At 45.2% G+C, this 22,284-nt stretch overlaps 1 protein-coding gene across 6 annotated transcripts in view; it reads left to right on the forward strand.

Annotated features, from left to right (window-relative positions):
• cfi (complement factor I) overlaps positions 1 to 22,284 on the forward strand; it is a 100,177-nt gene that overhangs the window by 70,315 nt on the left and 7,578 nt on the right. For all 6 annotated transcript variants that reach the window (XM_055644483.1, XM_055644492.1, XM_055644502.1 and 3 more), the window contains 3 exons: positions 2,441 to 2,470; positions 6,454 to 6,578; positions 13,683 to 13,786. In XM_055644483.1, coding sequence (XP_055500458.1) covers positions 2,441 to 2,470; positions 6,454 to 6,578; positions 13,683 to 13,786 — 259 coding nt within the window. The remainder of the gene's footprint in view (positions 1 to 2,440; positions 2,471 to 6,453; positions 6,579 to 13,682; positions 13,787 to 22,284) is intronic.

Raw genomic sequence — 22,284 nt, forward strand, 5'->3', positions numbered from 1 at the left:
TAACCCCTGCAATTCCGTCTCTCTCCAGCCCTCCCCCGCCTAAATCCCAACATTGAGTAAAAATGTCCTGTACCTAGCTGTCCAATCCCTTAATTATTGTAAATGTTTCCATAAGATCCACTCTCATCCTTCTAAATTCCAGTAAATACAAGCCCAGTCGACCCAATCTTTCATCATATGTGAATCCTGCCTTCCCAGGAACTAACCTCAGAGTGGGAGTTAGCTGGAAAAGTAAATTGACAGGAGTGCTTGTGGCTTGCTCACATTCTAAGCTGAGGTACTCCATAAAGTGGTCCCTCAAGCTGCATTCGATATCCCAGCATTTAGACCATTTTTGTGAGCAGCAAATGTAATAAACTAACTTGAATCAAGGACAAGGAAATTAGTCTCAGATAATGTTTCCCCCTAAAGGGGCTGTCCCACTTGGGCGACCGCGAGTTCTGACGAGTTTGCCTTCGACTCATACTCGCAGCATGGTCGACACGAGGTCATAGGAGGTCTTTGAAACTCTCCTTCATGCTCGAGAGTGGTCTCCGCGTAACGAGGCCTCAATATGTTAAAAAAATGCCGGCGCGTAAAAAAATGTCACCATGGAAAAAAATCGATACTTATTTTACTCGTAGGTTTAGTCGTTGTAGGTCGTAGTAGGTCGGCATGCCAGTCGTAGGTAATCGAGCATAGTCGAAGGTAGTCGAAGGTAGTCATGGATAGTTCATCAAAGTCGAATGGAGGTCAAAGGGAGGTCGAAGGAGATCGAAGGAGATCGTCTTCACTCTCCACTGTTCGGTGTCCAATTTTCCCGAGGTTTGTCGTAGCTAGTTGAAGCTGGTCTTTAACATAGTCGAAGGAGGTCGAAGGAGGTCTTCTACATAGTCGAAGGTCTTCAACATGACATTTTTTCAAACTTTTCTAAACTCACCAATTAGGTCGCCCAAGTGGGACAGCCCCTTAATCAATTACATTATTAATGCCAGAAATCAGACACATCACCCTGTGCCATAATTTAAAGCATTGATTTTATTTCAGGTGGCATTAAAAAGCTTTTCTGCAATTAGTTTGAGCATAGATAGCAAGAGAGAAATCATCAGCAATGAAGAATTACGGCTTCCAGGTATCTGTCCCAATGCAGCACCACACAGCCTCTGGCCACTGAGGGTGGGTTCCTTCCTCTGCTTAGAAAGAGCCTTTGTGTTCTTCTGTAACATGGCCTCAGTACCATCCCAAATATGCCTTCTCTCCCTTGAGTATTTTAGTTTAGTTTAGTTTAGTTTAGAGATACAGCGCAGAAACAGGTCCGGCCCACCGTGTCTGCTCTGACCAGCGATCCCCGCACATTAACTCAAGCCTAAACACACTAATATACAAATCCAATCCAATTAACCTACAAACCTGTATGCCTTTGGAGTGTGGGACGAAACCGAAGATCTCGGAGAAAACCCACGCAGGTCACAGGGAGAACGTACAAACTCCATACGTACAGGACCCGTAGTCGGAATCTAACCCAGGTCTCTGGCACTGCAAACGCTGTAAGGCAGCAACTCTACCGCTGCGCCACCGTGCTGCCCCAGTCTTGGACATAAATTCCCAGGAGTTAGTGGGGAGGCTTTGAACTTAGCAAGGAGGCTTTGAGCAAATCCTTGATTCGCTTACATGTAGGAAGGAACTGTAGCCCTGGTTTAAACCAACGATAGACATAAAAAGCCAGAATTACTCAGCAGGTCAGACAGCATCTCAGGAGAAAATAAATTGGTGACGTTTCGGGTCGAGAAGAAGTGTCACGCTTGCCGTGCCTCCACGCACCTGAGACTCTTTCTACACTCCTCCCCTGAGCTATTAGGAGTTACACCTGCATTTAATCTGCTCCCCAAAACAATCACTTGGTATAAATACCTGAGATCATCAAAGCCAACCTCTCTTACATGCCTGTCCCACTTACGCAACTTTCTCGGCGACTGCCGGCACCCATCACAGTGGCAGCGGGTCGCCAATAATTTTCAACGTTGAAAATCCAGCGGTGACCAGAACAAGGTACGACGCTTTGGGTGACTACTCACGACCACACAGGCTTCACCCCGCCACATGGTCACCAGGGTGTCGCCTGTATGGTCGTGAGTAGCTGCCCAAAGAATCGTAGCGTCTCTCTGGTCGCTGCTGAATTTTCAACATGGTGAAAATTTTCGGCGACCTGCAATGACCTATGACAGGTGCCGGCAGCCGCCGAAAAAGTCGCAGTTTCTTGTGACGACATCAATTAAACTAAGTATATGACATCTTCAGTCCAACATAATGGGCTGTTTATGATTTGGCATTCCGTTTATTGTGCTTGTACATTTATGTTGTGGCAGCTGTTACAAATCACCAGAGCAATATTAGAAGTATGAAATGGCAGCCGCTGCACTGTGCTCACCATTAATATATTTATGTTCTTTGTTTTAACCAGAAACAAAGTCGACAAAAGACGACACAACAGGTAAGCAAAAATACCATTTGTTTTCCAGAAATGGAGTGAACAATTCCAGTTTTCTTCTGAGCCAATTTTTAACTGAGTTTTTAATTTATATTGCACCTCTACCTAATGTCTCAGATAATGTTTCTCTCAATGAATTACTTTATTAGATGCCATAAATCAGACAGGTCTCCTTGTGCCATGATCTATTGCATTAGTTTTATTTCAAGGGGGTATTAAAAAGCTTTTCCCTAACCCTAAAGCTTTTCTGCAATTAGTTTGAGCATAGTTAGCAAGAGAGAAATCATCACCAATGAAGAAGTACAGCTTCCAGGTAATATCTCCAACAACTCTCACCAACTTCTACAGATGCACCACAGGAAGCATTTTATCGGGATGCATCACAGCCTGGTTTAGAAACAACTCCAACCAAGCCCGCAAGAAATTGCAGCGAACTGTGGACGCAGCCCAGACCATCACACAAACCAACCTCCCTTCCATTTACTCCATTTATACCTCATGCTGCCTCGACAAGGCCAGCAGCATAATCAAGGACCAGTCTCACCCTGGCCACTTCCTCTTCTCCCCTCCCCCATCGGGCAAAAGGTATAGAAGTGTGAAAACGGATTCAGTGACAGTTTCTTCCCAACTGTTATCAAGCAACTGAATCATCCTATCACAATCAGAGAGCAGTGCTGAACTGCTACCTACCTCTTTGGTCACCCTCAGACTATCCTTGATTGGACTTTGCTGGCTTTACCCTGCACTAGGCATTATTCCCTTATCATGTGTCTATAGACTGTTATTAGCTGGATTGTAATCACGTATTGCCTTTCCGCTGACTGGTTAGCACGCAACTAAAGCTTTTCACTGTACCTCGGTACACCTGACCATAAACTAAGCTAAAGTAAACTTTCCGACTGACAGCACCGCACGGCATCTGGCCGTGATGCCAGTGAGAGTGGGTTCCTCCCTCTGCTTAGAAAGAGCCTTTGTGTTCTTTTGTAACAGGGTGTCAGTACCATCCCAAATTTGTCTTCCCTACCTTGAGTAGTCTTAGACCAAAATGCCCAGGAGTTGGTGGTGATGGTTCACTTCTTCAAGAAGGCGTTGATCACTTGCTCTCTCATCTCGTGATGGGGCTCAGAATGGAGGGTCTGTTTCTGGCGACAGGCAAGCAAACACCGCAGCGAACTGAGTGTAACCAGGTCCCCAAAGCCCAGTTAACTGGCCCGGGTGAGGACACAGATGTTCGAAAATTACATGGAGATAATGTGCATTTTTCCAGTGCAATGGGGTATCCTGCTGAAGACAGTCCAGGTCACAGGCGGGCAGGCTTCACCGTTGCCCGTACACCATGGATTCTGTGCAAGGACTGCGGTCTAAATCTTCAGTGAATCAAAGGCTGTGCTAGTCCATTGAAAGCAGTTGTGCATTTCATCATTAATGGCTTCCTCAGCCAAGAGATATGGGAAGCAGTCTGTGTTTTTCAGGATCTCATCGTAAATCTTTGTATTTGGAGAGCAATTTGGATATAAATCGGGATTTTCATGATGCTGAGTGTAAGAACTAGTCAAAAGTCAAGAGTCAAGAGTGTTTTATTGTCATGTGTCCCAGATAGAACAATAACATTCTTACTTGCAGCAGTACAACACAATATGTAAACATAGTACACTGTAAACAATATAATAAACAAGAAAAAAAGTTCAGTGCGTGAATATATATATATATATACACACACATACACATATATGATATATATATATATATATATATATATATATATACAGGATATACACACACACACACACACACACACACACACACACACACACACACACACACACACACACACACACACACACACATATATATATATATATATATATATATAGTATACATACACACATGCACATACACAAAAACAGACAAACAATAATAGTGCATAAAGACAAAATCAGCGTTCCCAAGCAACAAGTCTATGCAGTTCAAAGCTTATTTGAGGTGGTAGTGGTTAATAGCCTGATGGCTGCAGGGAAGAAGCTGTTCCTGAACCTGTGCATCCCAGTTTGCAGCCTCCTGTACTTTCTTCCCGATGGCAGCAGGGGTGAAATGAGTGTGTGGCCAGGGTGGTGTGGGTCTCTGATGATGCTGGCTCCCTTTTTAAGGCAGCGACTCCTGTAAATCCCATCGATGGTAGTGAGGTCAAAACCCGTGATGACCTGGGCAGTAGACCACCACTTTTTGCAGTCTTCTTTGGTCCTTGGCGTTCAAGTTGCCATGATGCCTGGATTCTCTAGAATACTTCAGCGATAGCAAGTCAATGGCTTGGCGTCTGGCCTTTAAAATCCAAATGCAAATATCATCTGCGTGTTTCAGGTCAAAATGATGCTCAGGTTGAAAACGTCCTTGTTCATTCAAAGATGGTTTAGAAGGAGGGAGAGGTAGAGACAAAAATGATTGCACTTCTGTGTCTTGTTTTGTTTCATGAATTGAAGAGACTAGGGAAACAAACACACCCTCGAAACATCTTCCAAAATCTGTAACCTAGTAACATAAATCTGCACCCTAAATGGCCTGTCCCACTTGGTGATTTTTTAGGTGACTGCCAGCGACTGTCATAGTCGTAGCAGGTCACCAAAAAAACAGCGACTGATGTAATGGGCCTGTCCCACTCAAGGCCATTTTTTAGGCGACGGATGACGACAATGACAATGGAATTCACTGTAGTCAGCACCAGTGACAATCAATGTCATCCTGGCGACAACCTACGTCAGCACCTACATCAGGAGAAGACGAGCCACGACAAGACCACGGTCGCTGACTGTCGCCAAAAAGTTTTGAACATTTCAAAATCCAATGGCGACCAGAAAAACGCTACGACTCTTTGACCGTCTGAGGAGACTCCTCACGACCATACAGGCGACACCCCGGCAACCACGTGGCGACAGCCTAGTCACCTAAAAAATAGACGAAGAAGGACAGGCCCTTAATGTTGGACGTGTTACTTTTCCATGTTGTACAATACTATTGTTATTTATGCAACAATGGTATTCCTCCCTACGGCCAGAAGCAGGAAAGGCACGCATCATCACAAGTTATCAGTCAACTTACATGTGTCATCAGTGCATTATAGTATTTTCATCACATTCCCACTGGGACCTTTGGTCAAAACCAGTTTGACCTACTGGTTTCACATGGAGAGAAATTAATTTGACTTGACGCAACAGAAATTACTCCAATTATTATTTTTTCTAACTGAATATTAACTAACTAAATATCCTCACGTGGATTAATCACGATGTAAATAAATATAGTGTGTTCAGTTCTGGCCACCATGTTATAGGAAAGATGTTGTCAAGCTGGAAAGGGTACAGAGAAGATTTATGAGGATGTTGCCAGGACTAGAGGGTGTGAGCTATAGGGAGAGGTTGAGGAGGCTGGGACTCTATTCCTTGGAGTGCAGGAGGATGAGGGGTGATCTAATAGAGGTGAATCAAATCATGAGAGGAATAGATTGGATAGATACACAGGGCCTCTTCACCAAAGTAGGGGAATCGAGAACCAGAGGACATAGATTTAAGGTGAAGGAAAAAAGATTTAATAGGAATCTGAGAGGTAACCTTTTCACACAAAGGGTGGTGGGTGTATGGAACAAGCTTCCAGATGAGGTAGTTGAGGCTGGGACTATCCCAACATTTAAGAAACAGTTCAACAGGTACATGGATAGGACAGGCTTGGAGGGATATGGACAAAACGCGGGACTAGTGTAGCTGGGACAAGTTGGCCGGTGTGGGCAAGTTGAGTCAAAGTGCCTGTTTCCACGCAGTATCACTCTATGACTATGACTCTATGCCAATGGAAATTAAATGAAAATTGGAAGAGTTGTAAAAATTGCCACACGTACAAATTACCTTGGACCCTGTCCCTGCTAAATTGTTTTTATGAATGGACTTGCACTTCATGTATTACATGGCTGGTAAACAACATGTTATTGTTACCTTTAGAAAGGAGCCTACTCAAGTCTTCATTCCCTGAAATATCCTGTGGGATTTCAAATTATACAAGTAACACGCCAAGTCGTACCTCAGGGAGGTCCAAGAGGCTTCTGGGAGGCCTGGAGGCTGCAAAGGTAAAATTAGAAATCTTTATTTTACTTTTTTTTCCCTCTTACTTTCAGTTCTTAAGATCTCTAGGTAGGTCTTGACTATAATGCAATGGTGTAAAACAAGACAAAATGAGTTGTCACCCTTGAGGGACAGTTGCATCATTATTGCCTCCACTGCTGTCAAGAAAATTCCCCTGCCACCTTGTGGTAGAAGGAAACAAGTAGTGCGACTAAAGGGCCTGTCCCACTTAGGCGATTTTATCTGCAACTGTCGGCTACTGTCATAGTTGTAGCAGGTTGCTGAAAAACCGGCGACTGGACTAATGGGCCTGTCCCAATTAGGCGATATTTTAGGCAACTGCCGGCGAATACAACATTGAAATTCACCGAAGTCAGCAACATCGACAACCTACGTCATCCTGACGACATCCTGACAACATCCTGACAACAACCTACGACATCCTGGCGACTGCCTATATTAACCTGGCGACAACTTACGACAGCACCTACGTCAAGCTACGCTCATTTGGCGTCATACCCAAGGTCACCATTGTGGCCGAAAAATGTCAACATGTTGAAAATTTTTCGGCGGCCAGAATAATGCTGCGACTCTTTCGGCAACTGAGGAAACTACTAACGACCATACAGGAGATAACCCGGCCACCACCGACGACCATGTGGTGACCACATAGTCTCCTGTCTGGACAAAAATGCTGGAGAAGCTCAGCTGGTGAGGCAGCATCTATGGAGCGAAGGAATAGGTGACGTTTCGGGTTGAGACTCTTCTTCAGGTCTTTGCTTGTTTAGCTTTGATTTTTCCAGCATCTGCAGTTCTTTCTTAAGCATAGTCTCCTGTAGCCGCCTAAAAAGTTGCCTAAATGCGACAGGCGCACGAGGGAACCAACCTCCCAGAAACTGGATGTAAACACTAAAATTTCTATCAACTCACCAGTGTTGCCAACTTTATCCTCTTATTCTTATTTAACTACCACTACTACTGGACTCACTTTAATTCCCCCCCTCTCCACCGCCCCCCCCCCCATAATTGCTCCACTTTCTCCACATTCATAGGGAAATTCCACCTCTTTCTCCAGACCTGTATCAGTCCTTACCCTCTTGCACAGATCAATAATAGTATTACAATATATTATCGGTTGTCCTAACAAGGACATCACAATCTTACTTCAATTTTTCTTGCTGAAGATATTTACACAAAATTTGTTCTTTCTAAGTATCCGCTCCTCATTACATTTCGCCATGTTTAAGTACACGTTTTTAATCAAATCCTTCTCCCCCCCCCCAATATTTAAAACATAAACTGGCATCTCACCCATAGAAGCAGCCCCAGCCCCTGGTAAACGTTCCATCGTGTGATGTCACAATGCCCAATGCTCAAAGACATTCTTGCCATAGATGGAGTACAGAGAAGGTTCACCAGACTGATTCCTGGGATGTCAGGACTTTCATATGAATAAAGACTGGATAGACTCGGCTTGTACTCGCTAGATTTTAGAAGATTGAAACTTACAAAATTCTTAAAGGGGTTGGACAGACTAGATGCAGGAAGATTGTTCCAGATGTTGGGGAAGTCCAGAACGAGGGGTCACAGTTTAAGGATAAGGGGTAAATCTTTTAGGACCGAGATGAGAAAAACATTTTTCACACAAAGAGTGGTGAATCTCTGGAATTCACTGGCACAGAAGGTAGTTGTGGCCAGTTCATTGGCTATATTTAAGAGGGAGTTAGATGTGGCCCTTGTGGCTAAAGGGATCAGGGGGTATGGAGAGAAGGCAGGTACAGGATACTGAGTTGGATGATCAGCCATGATCATATTGTGAGATTCAAAAATCACAAATGCTCTTGAGACAAATTCAGACAAAGAAGTGTTTTTATTAATTTCATATTCTGCAGAATAGGTGCCTCTCCTCTGATGTCCCCTAGAGGCACAACGAAGATGGAGATGCTTTCTGTCTTTATACATTTCATTTCATTATTATCACATTCTCATCCCTCCCCATTGAGCTTCTTCCAATCAGAACATAAAGCCCTGTTTCCCACGAGAACGTCTGGGAACGCCCACCCAACGTCAAAGACACCTCCCCTATAATGCATCGCATGTGCATTTAAATTAGGCATCTTGTCATAGTGGGTGCGTGTACATATTCATGTAATCTCATCAAGCATGCGTAGTTGAGCGTGACTTCGTGTCCCTTTCCCCTTCGTTCTAATTTCTTTACTATCTCCTGCTGAAGTCTTTCTACTGCTACTTTTTATCTAGAATTTCTCTCAGTTCTTTATATCGTTACTTTCTATTCTACTAACAGTCTGGCTTCTGCCTTATTTCTTTCTAAGTTATTTTTTTATCCCTAGTCTAAATCAACCATGTCTGTTAATTCTTTCCTCACAATATTGAATGGTGGTGCAGGCTCAAAGGGCCGAATGGCCTACTCCTGCACTTAATTTCTATGTTTCTATTTCTCCCGTTTCCTCCTCCTCCTCTCCCCTCCCTCCCCTCTTCTCACCCCCCATTCCCCCACCTGTATGTTTGGGGGGTGGTTAAGGTTAGTGTGATGCCACAGCCCCCCCCCCCCCCCCCCCCCCCCCCCCCGCAAACGCCGTTGGGGAAACAGACCCAACGGGTCTGCACTTGGTCTAGTTACCTTTTAAAACGGAGCCTACTCAAGTCATCACCCTAAAATAACTAAGGTGGCACGGTGGCGCAGCGGTAGTTGCCGCCTTACAGCGCCAAAGGACCAGGTTCGATCCTAACCACGGGTGCTGTCTGTACTGAGCTTGTACGTTCTTGCCGTAACCGCGTGGGTTTTCTCCAAGATCTTCGGTTTCCTCCCACACTCCAAAGACGTACAGGTTTGTGGGTTAATTGGCTTGGTATAAGCGCAAATTGTCCCTAGTGTGTGTAGGATACTGTTAAGGTGCAGGGATCGCTGGTCAGCACGTACTCAGTGGGGCGAAAGGCCTGTTTCCGTGCTGCATCTCTAAACTAAACTAAACTTTAACTATAAGGGTAGACAAAAGTGCTGGAGAAACTCAGCGGATGCAGCAGCATCTATGAAGCGATGGAAATAGCTTCATAGATGCTGCTGCACCCGCTGAGTTTCTCCAGCACTTTTGTCTACCTTCGATTTTCCAGCATCACCACATTCCTTCTTAAACACTTTAACTTTAAGGGTATCTTTATTCAAGAAAAGCACCTGGGTTAAGCCAAGCAATTACATATGTGGTAACATCAATGGCATTGAAAACACATTCTGAGGCTGAGCATTAATAAATTATCAAGGCAGGGATTGTTACAGGAAGATCCTGACTGACTAATTTGATTGAATATTTTGAAGTAACAAAGTGTATAGATGAGGGAATGTGGTTGATGGATTCGGTCAGACCATTGACAAGGTCCCATATGAGTGATTGGTCCAAAGGTCTAGAGCCCAAGTTGGTGGTGGTTGTATCCAAAACTGGTTTTGGAATAGAAACCAGAGGTAGCTTCTGCGATTGAAAGCCTGTGATCACAGGGATTGGTGCTGGGAAAGTTAGCGTTTGTCATATGCATTAATGACTTGGAAATGAAGGTAGGAGCGTACGTTGGCAAACATTGGTCATAGATAGTCATAGAGTGATACCGTGTGGAAACAGGCCCTCCGGCCCAACTTGCCCACACCGGCCAACATGTCCCAGCTATACTAGTCCCATCTGCCTGCGCTTGGTCCATATCCCTCAAAACCTGTCCTATCCATGTACCTGTCCAACTGTTTGTTAAACAATGGGATAGTCCAGACCCAACTACCTCCTCTGGCAGCTTGTTCCACACACCCAACACCCTTTGAGTGAAAAAATGACCCCTCGGATTCCTATTAAATCTTTTCCCCTTCACCTTGAACCTATGTCCTCTGGTCCTCGATTCACCTACTGTGGGCAACAGCCTCTTTACATCTACTCGATCTATTCCTCTAAAAGATTATCCCTCATTCTGCTGCGCTCCATGGAATAGAGACCCAGTCTACTCAACCTCTCCCTATAGCTCACACCCTCTAGTCCTGTCAACAACCTCGTAAATATTTTCTGAACCCTTTCAAGCTTGACAATATATTTCCTATAACATGGTGCCCAGAAGTGAACACAATATTCTAAATGTGGTCTCACCAATATTTTACACAACTGCAACATGACCTCCCAACGTCAATACTCAATACTCTGACTGATGAAGGCCAAAGTGCCAAAAGCCTTTTTGACCAACTTATCCACCTGCTACTGTACTCCTAGATCCCTCTGCTCTACAACACTCCCTTGAGGTCTACCATTTACTGTGTAGGTCCTGCCCATGTTAGATGGCCCAAAATTCAACACCGCACACTTCTCATATTTAAATTCTATCAACCATTCCTCAGCCCACCTGGCCAATCGATCCAGATCCTGCTGCAATCGTTTACAACCTTCTTCACTATCTGCAAAACCACTCACATTTATATCATCAGCAAACTTGCTAATCTTGCCCTGTATGTTCTCAAGTAAATCAATGATGTAGATGACAAACAGTTACGGGCCCAGCACCGAATCCTGAGGCACACCATTCCAAAAAGCAACCTTCCACCATCACCTTCTGCTTCCTTCCATGGAGCCCATTTGCTATCCATTCAGCTATCTCTCCTTGGATCTCATGCGATCTAACTTTCCAGAGCAGCCTACCATGCGGAACCTTGTCGAATGCCTCACTGAAATCCATGTACACAACATCTACAGCTCTGCCCTCATCAACCTTTTGGTCACGTCTTCAAAAATATCAATCAAATTTGTGAGACACAACCACGATTGTGAGACATTAACATTGCTGTTACTCAATTCCAGTACTGAAAGATTTATTTAGTTTATAAAGTAATTATTACATAGCCGACATAGTCTGAAGAAGGGCCTCGACCAGAAACGTTATCCGTTCCTTTTCTCCAGGGATGTTGCCTGGTCCTGCTGAGTTACTCCAGCTTTTTGTGTCAATCTATGGTTGAGGATGAGGAGAAGGCTGCCCTTTGACCTTGGCATGGAATTCTTACCCTCTCACTTGAAGAGAACGATATTCAAATGCAGGTTTTAAACATAGACCACAAAATTATGACATTATGGTGGCACCCTGCGGCTAGGCCACTTGCTAAGCGAACCCTAGGCAGATGGGGGTCGGAGGCTGTTTGTTGGAAAAGCCAGGAAACATTGCCTTCTTTACAAGTCTCAATGGGGCATCTGGTAGTTTCATTGGAATCAAAAAAGCAGCCAGGAAATAGACTGGAAGCATAGCTCTGGTGGCAACTGGGAGAGGACAAATAATGTAATAAATACCAGCAATCACAGATTGCAGAGTTTTATATTCATCTTCAGTCTGTCTATTATAGTATCTTACGGAATAGCAATAGTTTAAAGATTCAAATAGATAAAATAATGCAATTCAGTTATCAAGATCCTTCATTCATCTTGCCAAGTCCTGATAATAATCTCTTAGTTTAGTTTCGAGATACAGCACGAGAACAGGGCCTTCTGTCCACTGAGTCCGCCACGACCAGCGATCCTCGCACATGACCACCGTCCCCACACACACCAGAGACAATTTACAATTATACCAAGCTGATTAACCTACACACCTGTACATCTTTAGAGTGTGGGAGGAAACCGGAGATCCTGGAGAAAACCCACGCAGGTCATGAGAAGAAAGTGAAAATCCCCATAGGGACAGCACCCGTAGTCGGGATCGAACCCGGGTCACAGGGAGTGTAAGGCAGTCGCTCTCCCACTGCGCCACTGTGCCGCCCCTTGTTGGATCCAACGTGCACTCAACTCATCCAGAGCAACAAACATGCCAGTCCTTTGGGTTTCCTCCCTAGAGCAACCACTCTGGTGGGACATAGACAGGAACTTCAGCCGCAAAGTGTAGAGATGAATCATCTGGCAATCTCTTGCCAGCCGTTATTAATTCCTATACTTATCTATTCCCACGATGCTTTTGCAGAACATAACCAGACCTCCACCCGTGACAGTATTAGTTCTCAAACTGTGTGTAGAATATGGCAACATATATGTGTGGGAAGCATAGCATTGTATGAATGGTAAACAAAAATGCATGAGAAACTCAGCGGGCGAGGCAGCATCGATGGAGCCAAGAAATAGGAGCTTATTCCTTCGCTCCATAGATGCTTCCTCACCCGCTGAGTTTCTCCAGCATTTTTGTCTATCTTCGATTTTTCCAGCATCTGCAGTTCCTTCTTAAACATAGTATAGGATGGATCGCAAGTTGGTTTGTATTTATATACCACACTGCATATGGACTGGATAACGTGGTGGTCACCTGACCGTGAAATTACCAGTAGTTCCAAAGACGTTAACATAAGTGGACAATTGGAAGATTCCCATGGAAGTTTAGGTCTGAAATGATCTATCATGCATGAGTCTTGGGGAGGTGGTGCAGACTCACAGCTCCAGAGCCCAAGGTCGACCGTGATCTGAACGTTCTCCCTGACCCCAGGCACTCCGGTTTCCTCCCACTTGCCGAAGATGAGCTGGTTGGCTCCAATAAATTTCCAATAAACATAGAAAGGAGGCAGAACAATTGTGTGGAGTTGAAAAAGCAAGAAGAAAAACGTCAATTTCTGTAGAATTATGTAATTGAATGGTTGATACTCATATGGAGCCAAAGGCTATAGGACATTTTGTTCCGATTCTCTAATGTTTAGCTTAGAGATACTGCAATGGAAACAGGTTCTTCAGCCCACTGAGCCCAAGCCAACTAGTGAGGCCCATACACTAGATCCATCCCACATGACTAGGGACAATTTGCAGAAGCCAATTAACCTGCACGTCTTTGGAGTGAGGGAGGAAACTGGAGCACCTGGAGAAAACCCACGTGGTCACAGGGAGAGCGTACAAACTCTGTACAGACAACACCCGTAGTTAGGATCGAACCCGGATCTCTGGCGCTGTGAGGCAGCAACTCTACCGCTGCGCCGCCGTGCCACCCCTGATGCGTAAGTATTCAGTTCTGTTTGAAACAACGCAATTTAAATAATGATATTGCGACTTTCTTTTTTCAGATTAACTGTTTTAAAAGAAGAAAATTATGTTATTTTGTTTCCACAGAAACAATTTCCATGGCAAATCGCTGTTTATAGCAATAACATTTTGAATTGTGGGGGTATCTTCATTGGCGGCTGTTGGATTCTCACCGCTGCCCATTGTTTAAGGTACGAAATCTCACCTTCACTTGACCACTAATGTCATGGAATGGAACACTTTATTGTCACATGCAACATCGTAGGCTCCCCTCGGTCATGACTGACCATGGGCGATGCATCCTAGTTGTTGGCTGCTTGCTCCAAACCTCGGCTGGAGCAGCGTTGCTTGTGGCTAAGGAGACCAGTGTGGGAGTGACACTCTCTGTGGCAAAGGTCACATTTGTGTGTGTGGTCTCTGTTTTGTTGGAGTTGCCACGCTCCTTTCTGTGTGCCCGCTTGTCTGCCGCTGCGTTCATCAGTTTCTCTTCTCCCGTTTGGAGATGTTGGTTCAGGATACCACTCCACCTCATGCGGTCAGCTGCAAGGCTCTCCCAGGACTCCACATTGATGTTGAGCGCCTTCATATCTCTCCTGCAGACATCCTTGTAACGTAGCTGGGGGCGGCCGACGGTTCTCCTCCCAGACGTTAGCTCTCCATAGAGGATGTCTTTTGGAATACGGCCATCCTCCATGCAAGTCGCAGTCAAATTCTTCGCCGCCTGTATGCAAATAGTCACCACATAAAGGACGATGACAAAGTTACAAAGTATCCCTGCTCCGATACCTCCTTTTTTCTCTCCCCTCCCCCTCCCCCTCCAAGCACCATGTCCTCCATTTTAAAATTAGCTTTTTAACATTTTTTCATTACTTTTGTACATTTCCCACAAGGCGACACCACCTGCATTTACCTTTCCAAAAGTGATATCCTCAGCCATCCCTGGGTTTCATATGCCCGACTTATGGACACCCAAAGATACCAACGAGCTCCGTAATATCATTCAATGTGAATTAATGTTGAACGTACAAATGTTTGCTTCTACAACTGCCAGAACTAGTTCAGTCTCTCTCCACTCTCAGCCAATATTCGTGCTTATCAGTCTTTTGTACTTTTAATGCCACTTAAAGCTGTTGTTATGTTGGAGAGGGTGCAGGGAAGATTTACAAGGATGTTGCCAGGACTTGAGGGTCAGTGTTAGAGGGAGAGGATGAGCAGCCTGGGAATCTATGCTCAGGAGCACAGAAGGATGAGGGGTGATCTTCTAGCGGTGTAACCAATCATGAGAGGAATAGATCGGGTTAGATATTAGTCCACAGCAGAAGAAAATAAGGGAAATTAAGTAGATGTTTTGATAAAGTAATAGACTAAAAGCATTTGATCAGGTTTGAGAATCAGTCCAAAATGTTACCAACTTAAAATTGATAGAACTTTTGAAATTTCAAACTTTTATATTGCATAGATGAATGCTTTAGCAATCACAAAGAATGATTTTTGGTAAAAATTGGTTGTTTTGTCCCACTTTCTTTTATGCCAGTAATGCCAATACTGGGTCGGGTGGGGAATGGTTAGCGTACACACTGATATCTGTGAATTTTGTGATCTCTGGACTAAAGTGTTTCTATTAAAACGGAAGCCATGTACACCCAGGGACTCAACCTTCAGTTAAGTTCAATATTATTTCCTTTGCCCCTCACATGGATTGATCAGCCATGATCATTGTGAATGGTGGTGCTGGCTCAAACTCCTGCACCTATTATCTATTGTCTATTCAATATTGCTGGAGTATTGTGTGCGGTTTTGGGCTCCATATCGTAGGAAGGTTGTGCCAGCATTGGAGAGTGTCCAGAGGAAGTTTATGAGAATGATTCCGGGGATGATTGGGTTAACAAACAGAGGGCACAGCCTAAGAATAAAAGGTCGTACTTTTAGAAAAGAGATGAGGAGGAATTTCTTTTGTAAGATTTCTTTAGTCAGTGAATCTATGGAATTCATTGCCACAGACAGCTGTGGAGTGAAAAACATTGGTAATCTTTAAGGCGGAGATTGGCAGATTTTTGATTAGTAAGGGTGTCATGTGTTGTGAGTCTGTGGAATTCTCTGCCTCAGAGGGTGGTGGAGGCAGGTTCTCTGGATACTTTCAAGAGAGAGTTAGGTAGGGCTCTTAAAGATATCCCCAGAGTCAGGGGATGTGGGGAGAAGGCAGGAACGGGGTACTGGTTGGGGATGATCAGCCATGATCACATTGAATGATGGTGCTGGCTCGAAGGGCCGAATGGCCTACTCCTGCACATATTGTCTTTGAACCTTCTGAACCTTCTGAATTTTGTAGTTGGCAGGGCCGTGCTCTGCATATCACCAACTTGGATAATGTGATGTTTTTATCAAGCGAGTTAAACAAGTCAATTAACCTACAAACCTGTACGTCTTTGGTGTGTGGAAACCAAAGATCTCGGAGAAAACTCACGCAGATCACAGGGAGAACGTACAAACTCCGTATAGACAGCACCCATAGTCAGGATCGAACCCGGGTCTCTAGCGCCGCATTTTGCTGTAAGGCAGCAATTCTACCGCTGTGCCACCATGACCACCCCTATTGTCCATTGTCTGTTGTTATGGGGAGATGGCAAAATGGGGTTGAGAGGGAAAGGTGGTTCAGCCATGATTGAATGGCGAAGTGGACTGAATGGTCTAATGAAATCTACCAATGGGCTATGAAATCTACCAATTCCCATTTTTCCTAGCGGCGTGCTCTTTAATAGTTTGTGGGTATGACTACCATGTTCTTTAATACTATTTTAGAGTAAGACAGATATTAGCAGCAATGAAAGAAACTGTGATAAGGAAGAGAGTTGAACTTCACAGTATTACACTCTTTCTAAATCTTACTGGTTCAAAAATGTATCAATTTTCTCCAAAAGTCATTCTGTGTGTTTGTTAAAGCATTCATCTATGTAAAATAACATTTAGAAATTTTGAACAATCGATCAATTTTATGTTGGTAAAACGTTGTACAGATTCTCAAACCTGATCAAATTCTTTTAGTCTATTACTTTATCAAAACATCTACTTAATTTCCCTTATTTTCTTTTGCAATCAAATTGTGGACTAATTTTGAATCCAATCTATTCCTCTCGTGATTGTATACATCAAGATTACCCCTTCTGCACTCCTGGGCTGCTCAACCTCTCCCTATAGCTCTGACCCTCGTGTTCTGGCAACATCCTTGTAAACCTTCTCTGCACCCTTCCCAACTTAACAACATCTTTCTTATAACATGATGCCCAGATTGAACGATATACTCTCAATGCGGCCTCGCCAACGTCTAATATAACTGCAGACAGAACACAAAAAGCTGGCATAACTCAGCGGGTTATGGAGCATCCCTGGAGTAAAAGAATAGGTGACGTTTCGGTAGGGTTGCCAACTTTCTCACTCGCAAGTAAGGGACAAAAGATCAAAATATGGTACAATTTCCTGACGGCCATTAGTTGACTGACTAGGCCATGGCTGGGTGAATGATGAGTTGGCCCGGGTGCTGGACTGCACACAAAGCCCAGCCGGCGGGCCAGCTGAGGAGTTTTGGCCCTCGCCGCGCAACGTCGCATGCAAAGTTCGGCGCCCCATCCAACTCATGAGCCGATGATCGGCCATGAGAAGGAGGGGTGGTGGTGTCGGCGGTAAGCGAAGGTGCCGACCTGGCCGGGCTGCCGACCGACGGGGCGGCCGTGGGTGAGGCGCTGCTGCTGCTGCACTCCATGGGCTGCACTATGTTGGGACTGGTGAGGCAGGAACCGGAGGCGGCGCTCCGACGCGAAGGTCCCCTCGACCCAAGTAGTAGCAGTCAAATACGGGACAAGGGCGGTCCTGTACGGGACAAACCAATTTAGCCCAATATACGGGATGTCCTGGCTAATACAGGACAGTTGGCAACCATACGTTTCGCCTAGAGATGCTTCTTCGGAGTTAAAGTCAGGGGAAAGGGAAAAGACAGATCAATGTCAGCACAGATGATCAAGGAAAGGTGGAGCCCACAATGGCCCATTGTTGCCTGTGGGAAAGGTGATAACAAGTCATACAGACAGTGAAACTTAGCAAGACAACAGTGAAACTAGTACGACAATTATGGTTGGGGAGGGATAGAGAGCGAGGGGGTGCAGGGGTTACTTGAAGTTAGAGAAATCAATATTCCTACTGCTGAGTTGTAAGCTGCCCAAGCGAAATATGAGGTACTGTTCCTCCAATTTGCACTGGGCTTCACTCTGACAGTGGAGGAGGCCCTGGACAGAAAGGTCAGCCTGGGATTGGAAGGGGAGTTAAAGTGTTTAGCAACTGGAAGACCGCGTAGGGCAAGGCAGACTAAGCGGACGTATTCAGCGAAACAATCGCCGAGCCTGCCCTTGGTCTCGCCAACATATAGGAGTCCACACCTGGAACAGCAAATACCATAGATGAGGTTGGAGGAGCTGCATATGAACCTCTGCCTCACCGTAAAAGATTGTCAGGGTCCCTGTCGGAGCGCCGCCTCTGGTTCCTGCCTCCCCCGTCCCGACGTAGTGCAGCCATGGAGTTCAGCAGCAGCAGCGCCTCGCCTGCCCGTCGAGTCAAGGGAGGAGGTATAGCGACAGGTGTGGCATCTTCCGTGGTTACAGGCGAAGGTACCCGGTAAGGGGGTGGTTTGGTTGGGAAGGGATGAATTAACCAGGGAGTTGCGAAGGGAACAGTTTCTGCGGAAAGCGGAAGTGATGGGAAGATGTGGCTAGTGGTGGGATCTGTTGGAGGTGGCGAAAGCGTTGGAGGATTATGTGCTGTATGCAACAGTTGATGGGGTGGAAGGTGAGGACAAGGGGGAATCGGTCTCTGTTGCGACCAGGGGGAGGGGTAGTAAGAGCGGAGCTGCGGGATATCGAGGAGACCCTTGTGAGGGCCTCATCTATGATGGGAGAGGGGAACCCCCGTCCCCTAAGGAATGAGGATATCTCAGATGTCCTGGTATGGAACACCTCATCTTGGGCTCAGATGTGATGTCGACAGAGTAGGGGTCTTTGCAGAAAGCAAGGTGGGAAGAAGTGTGGTCAAGGTAGCTGTGGGAATCAGTAGGTTTATACATGACCTCCCAGCTTCTATACTCAATACTCTGACTGATGAAGGTCAATGTGCCAAATGCCTTTTTGATCAACCTATCTACATGTGATGCCAACTTCAAGGAACCATGCACCTGCACTCATAGATCCCTCTGCTCTACAACTATCATTCACTGTGTAGGTCCTGCCCATGTTAGATTTTCCAAAATGCAACACCTTATATTTCTCTGTATTAAATTCCATCAACCATTCCCCAGCCCACCTGGCCTACTGATCGAGATCCTGAATTTTCCCAAGCTTATCTCCTGCCAAGCTTGATTTCAGGGGAGTTCCTAGAATAGATGGTATCCCACTTGAGGCACTTTGGTGCAGATGAATGCAAAATCAAACAATCTGACGCAAAAGAGAATTAAACGTATTTGAAACATAAGAAACATCAATTCAAAATTGCCTCGTGTTGTTTGTACTTTCCATTCAGTAAATTAGTGAATGTTCAATTATTAGACCAAAATACTTATTTAGTGCCTGATTTATCTGATACCCAACACGTTGGTTGATGTTTGCTCAGAATTCTAATCACACTCAGCCCTCTACTCTCTATATACCATCAATCCAATCACAATGGGGATTGAGCTGCTGAATATCTGAAGGTGGTTGCCAGGTTGTTTAGATTATTTTAGAAATACAGCACGGAAACAGGCCCATCGGCCCACCGAGTCCGCGCTGACCAGCGATCCCCGCATATTAACACTATCCCTCACACACAAGGGGCAATTTACACTTATACCAAGCCAATTAACCTACAAACCTGTACGTCTTAGGCGTGTGGGAGGAAACCGAAGATCTCGGAGAAAACCCACGCAGTCACGGGGAGAAGGTACAAACTCCGTACAGACAGCACCCGTAGTTGGGCCCAAACACAGGTCTCCGACGCTGCAAGCGCTGTAGGCAGCAACTCTACCGCTGCGCAACCTTGCCAGGTTGTGGTAATTTCCTGGCATTCTGTCTTATATGATGACATCCTCCACTAAAAATACATTCTGCTCAAATATTTAATTTTCCATAATTCTTTGCCACTGACATTTTCACCAACAATTTTTCATTCCGTTAATGGAGTAATGACATAATTTATATCAGCTATCTGGATACATAGCTGCTGAAGAAGTATGAAATAATCAATTTTTTGCTAATGGGATCATTTCATTAAGACTTGCATTCATCCAGGCATTACCACAAAAATCGTTCCCATAACTGTTAGTATACATCTGTATCTGAAGAAGGGTCTCGACCCGAAACGTCACCCATTCCTTCTCTCCAGAAATGCTGCCAGTCCCGCTGAGTTACTCCAGCATTTTGTGTCTATCTTATGCGTCTGACAAGATTAGTGACATATTATGAACGTCTGATGGCACCAGACCTGGATTTGCTGGAGTTTAGAAGAATGAGGGGGGGGGGCCTCATTGAAACGTTCAGAATGGTGAAAAGCTTGGATAGACTGGATGTGGAGAGGATGATTCCACTATTGGGAGAGTCTAGCACCAGAAATCATAGCCTCAGAAATAAAGGATGTTATTTTAGGAACAAGATGAGGAGACAATAGACAATACGTGCAGGAGTAAACCATTCTGCCCTTAAAGCCAGCACAGCTATTCAATGTGATCATGGCTGAACATCCCCAATCAGTACTCCGTTCCTGCCTTCTCCCCATATCCCCTTTTAAGAGCCCTATCTAGCTCTCTCTTGAAAGTATCCAGAGAACTGGCCTCCACCACCGTCTCAGGCATAGAATTCGACAGACTCACAACTCTCTGTATGAAATAGTGAAATGGAGATGAGGAAACACTTTAATACACTGGATACTTTAAAGGGAGAGCTAGATAGCGAAGTCAGGGGATATGGGGAGAAGGCAGGAATGGGGTACCGGTTGGGGATGATCAGCCATGATCACATTGAATGGCGGTGCTGGCTCGAAGGGCCGAATGGCCTACTTCTGCACCTATTGTCTATTTTCGAATGTCTATTGAATTGCCTTCTCCCTGGTCGGCTCCAATACAAGCTGCTCTAAGAATCCATCATGCAGGCACTCCACAAACTCCCTTTGTTGGGGTCCAGTACCAACATGATCTTCCCAGTCAACCTGCATGTTGAAATCTCCCATAACAACTGTAGCATTACCTTTATGACATGACAATTTTAACTCTTGATTCAACTTGCACCCTATGTCCAGGCTACTGTTTGGGGGCCTGTAGATAAGTCCCATTAGGGTATTTTATACCCTTACAATTCCTTAGTTCTATCCATACTGACTCTACATCTCCTATTTCAATGTCACCCCTTGCAAGGGACTGAATTTCATTCCTCACCAACAGAGCTACCCCACCCCCTCTGCCCACTTGTCTGTCTTTTCGATAGGAGGTATGCCCTTGAATATTCAGTTCCCAGCCCTGGCCCTCGTGCTGCCATGTCTCTGTAATTCCCACAATATCATACTTGCCATAAATTACAGAGTATACAAGCCCAGCCGCTCCATTCGCTCAGCAGATGACAGTCCCGCCATCCTGGGAATTAACCTTATGAAGCTACGCTGCATTCCCTCAATAGTAGGAATTTCTTTAGTCAGGGGGTGGTGCATCTGTGGAATTTTTTGTCACAGAAGGCTGTGGAGGCCGTCAGTGGATATAGCTATAGATAGACTCTTGATTAGTACGGGTGACAGAGGTTATGCGGACAAGGCAGGAGAATGGGGTTAGGAGGGAGAGATAGGTCAGCCGTGATTGAATGGCAGAGTAGACTGAATGGGCCGAATGGCCTAATTCTACTCCTATCAGATGATGATCTTATGATTATAGAATGAGAACAGTACAAACAGCACAGGAACGGGCACTTCAGCCCAGAATATTTGCAGTGAACATGATGCCAGGTTAAATTTATCTCATCTGCCTGTACATGATCTATAGACCTCCATTCCTTGAAATTCCTCATGTGTATCTAAAAGGCTCGTAAATGCCACCTTTGTATCTTCCTCCACCACCTGGCAATGCATTCCAGGCCTCCCTAGGTAGAAAACTTGCCCCGCACATCTGCATTAAACTTTTCCCCTATCACCTTATAGCCATGCCCTCTTGTGCTGGACATTTACACCCTGGGAAAAAGGATCTGTCTCCCCAATCTATGTCTTTTCATAATTTTATACACCTCTGTCAAAACTCCCCTCTGACTCTCCAGAAAAAACAATCCAGGTTTATCCAACCTCTCCCTGCAGCTGAGACCCTCTAATCCAGGCAGAATTCTGGTAAGCCCCCTCTGCACGTTTTCCAAAGCCTCCACATCCTTCCTGTAACTGTATGTAAAGGGCCTGCCCAACTTACGGGACTTTTTCGGCGACTGCCGGCACCCGTCACAGATCGTTGCAGGTTGCCGAAAATCTTCAACATGTTGAAAATCCAGCAGCGACCAGAACATGTCGCCGGGGTGTCGCCTGTATGATCGTGAGTCGGCTCCTCAAGTCACGCGAAGAGTCATAGCGTCTTTCTGGTCGCCGCTGGATTTTCAACGTTGAATATTTTCGGCGACCTGCAATGACCTATGACGGGTGCCGGCAGTCGCCG

The sequence above is a fragment of the Leucoraja erinacea genome, chromosome 1 (genome assembly GCF_028641065.1).
Source record: "Leucoraja erinacea ecotype New England chromosome 1, Leri_hhj_1, whole genome shotgun sequence".
NCBI lineage: Eukaryota > Metazoa > Chordata > Chondrichthyes > Rajiformes > Rajidae > Leucoraja > Leucoraja erinaceus.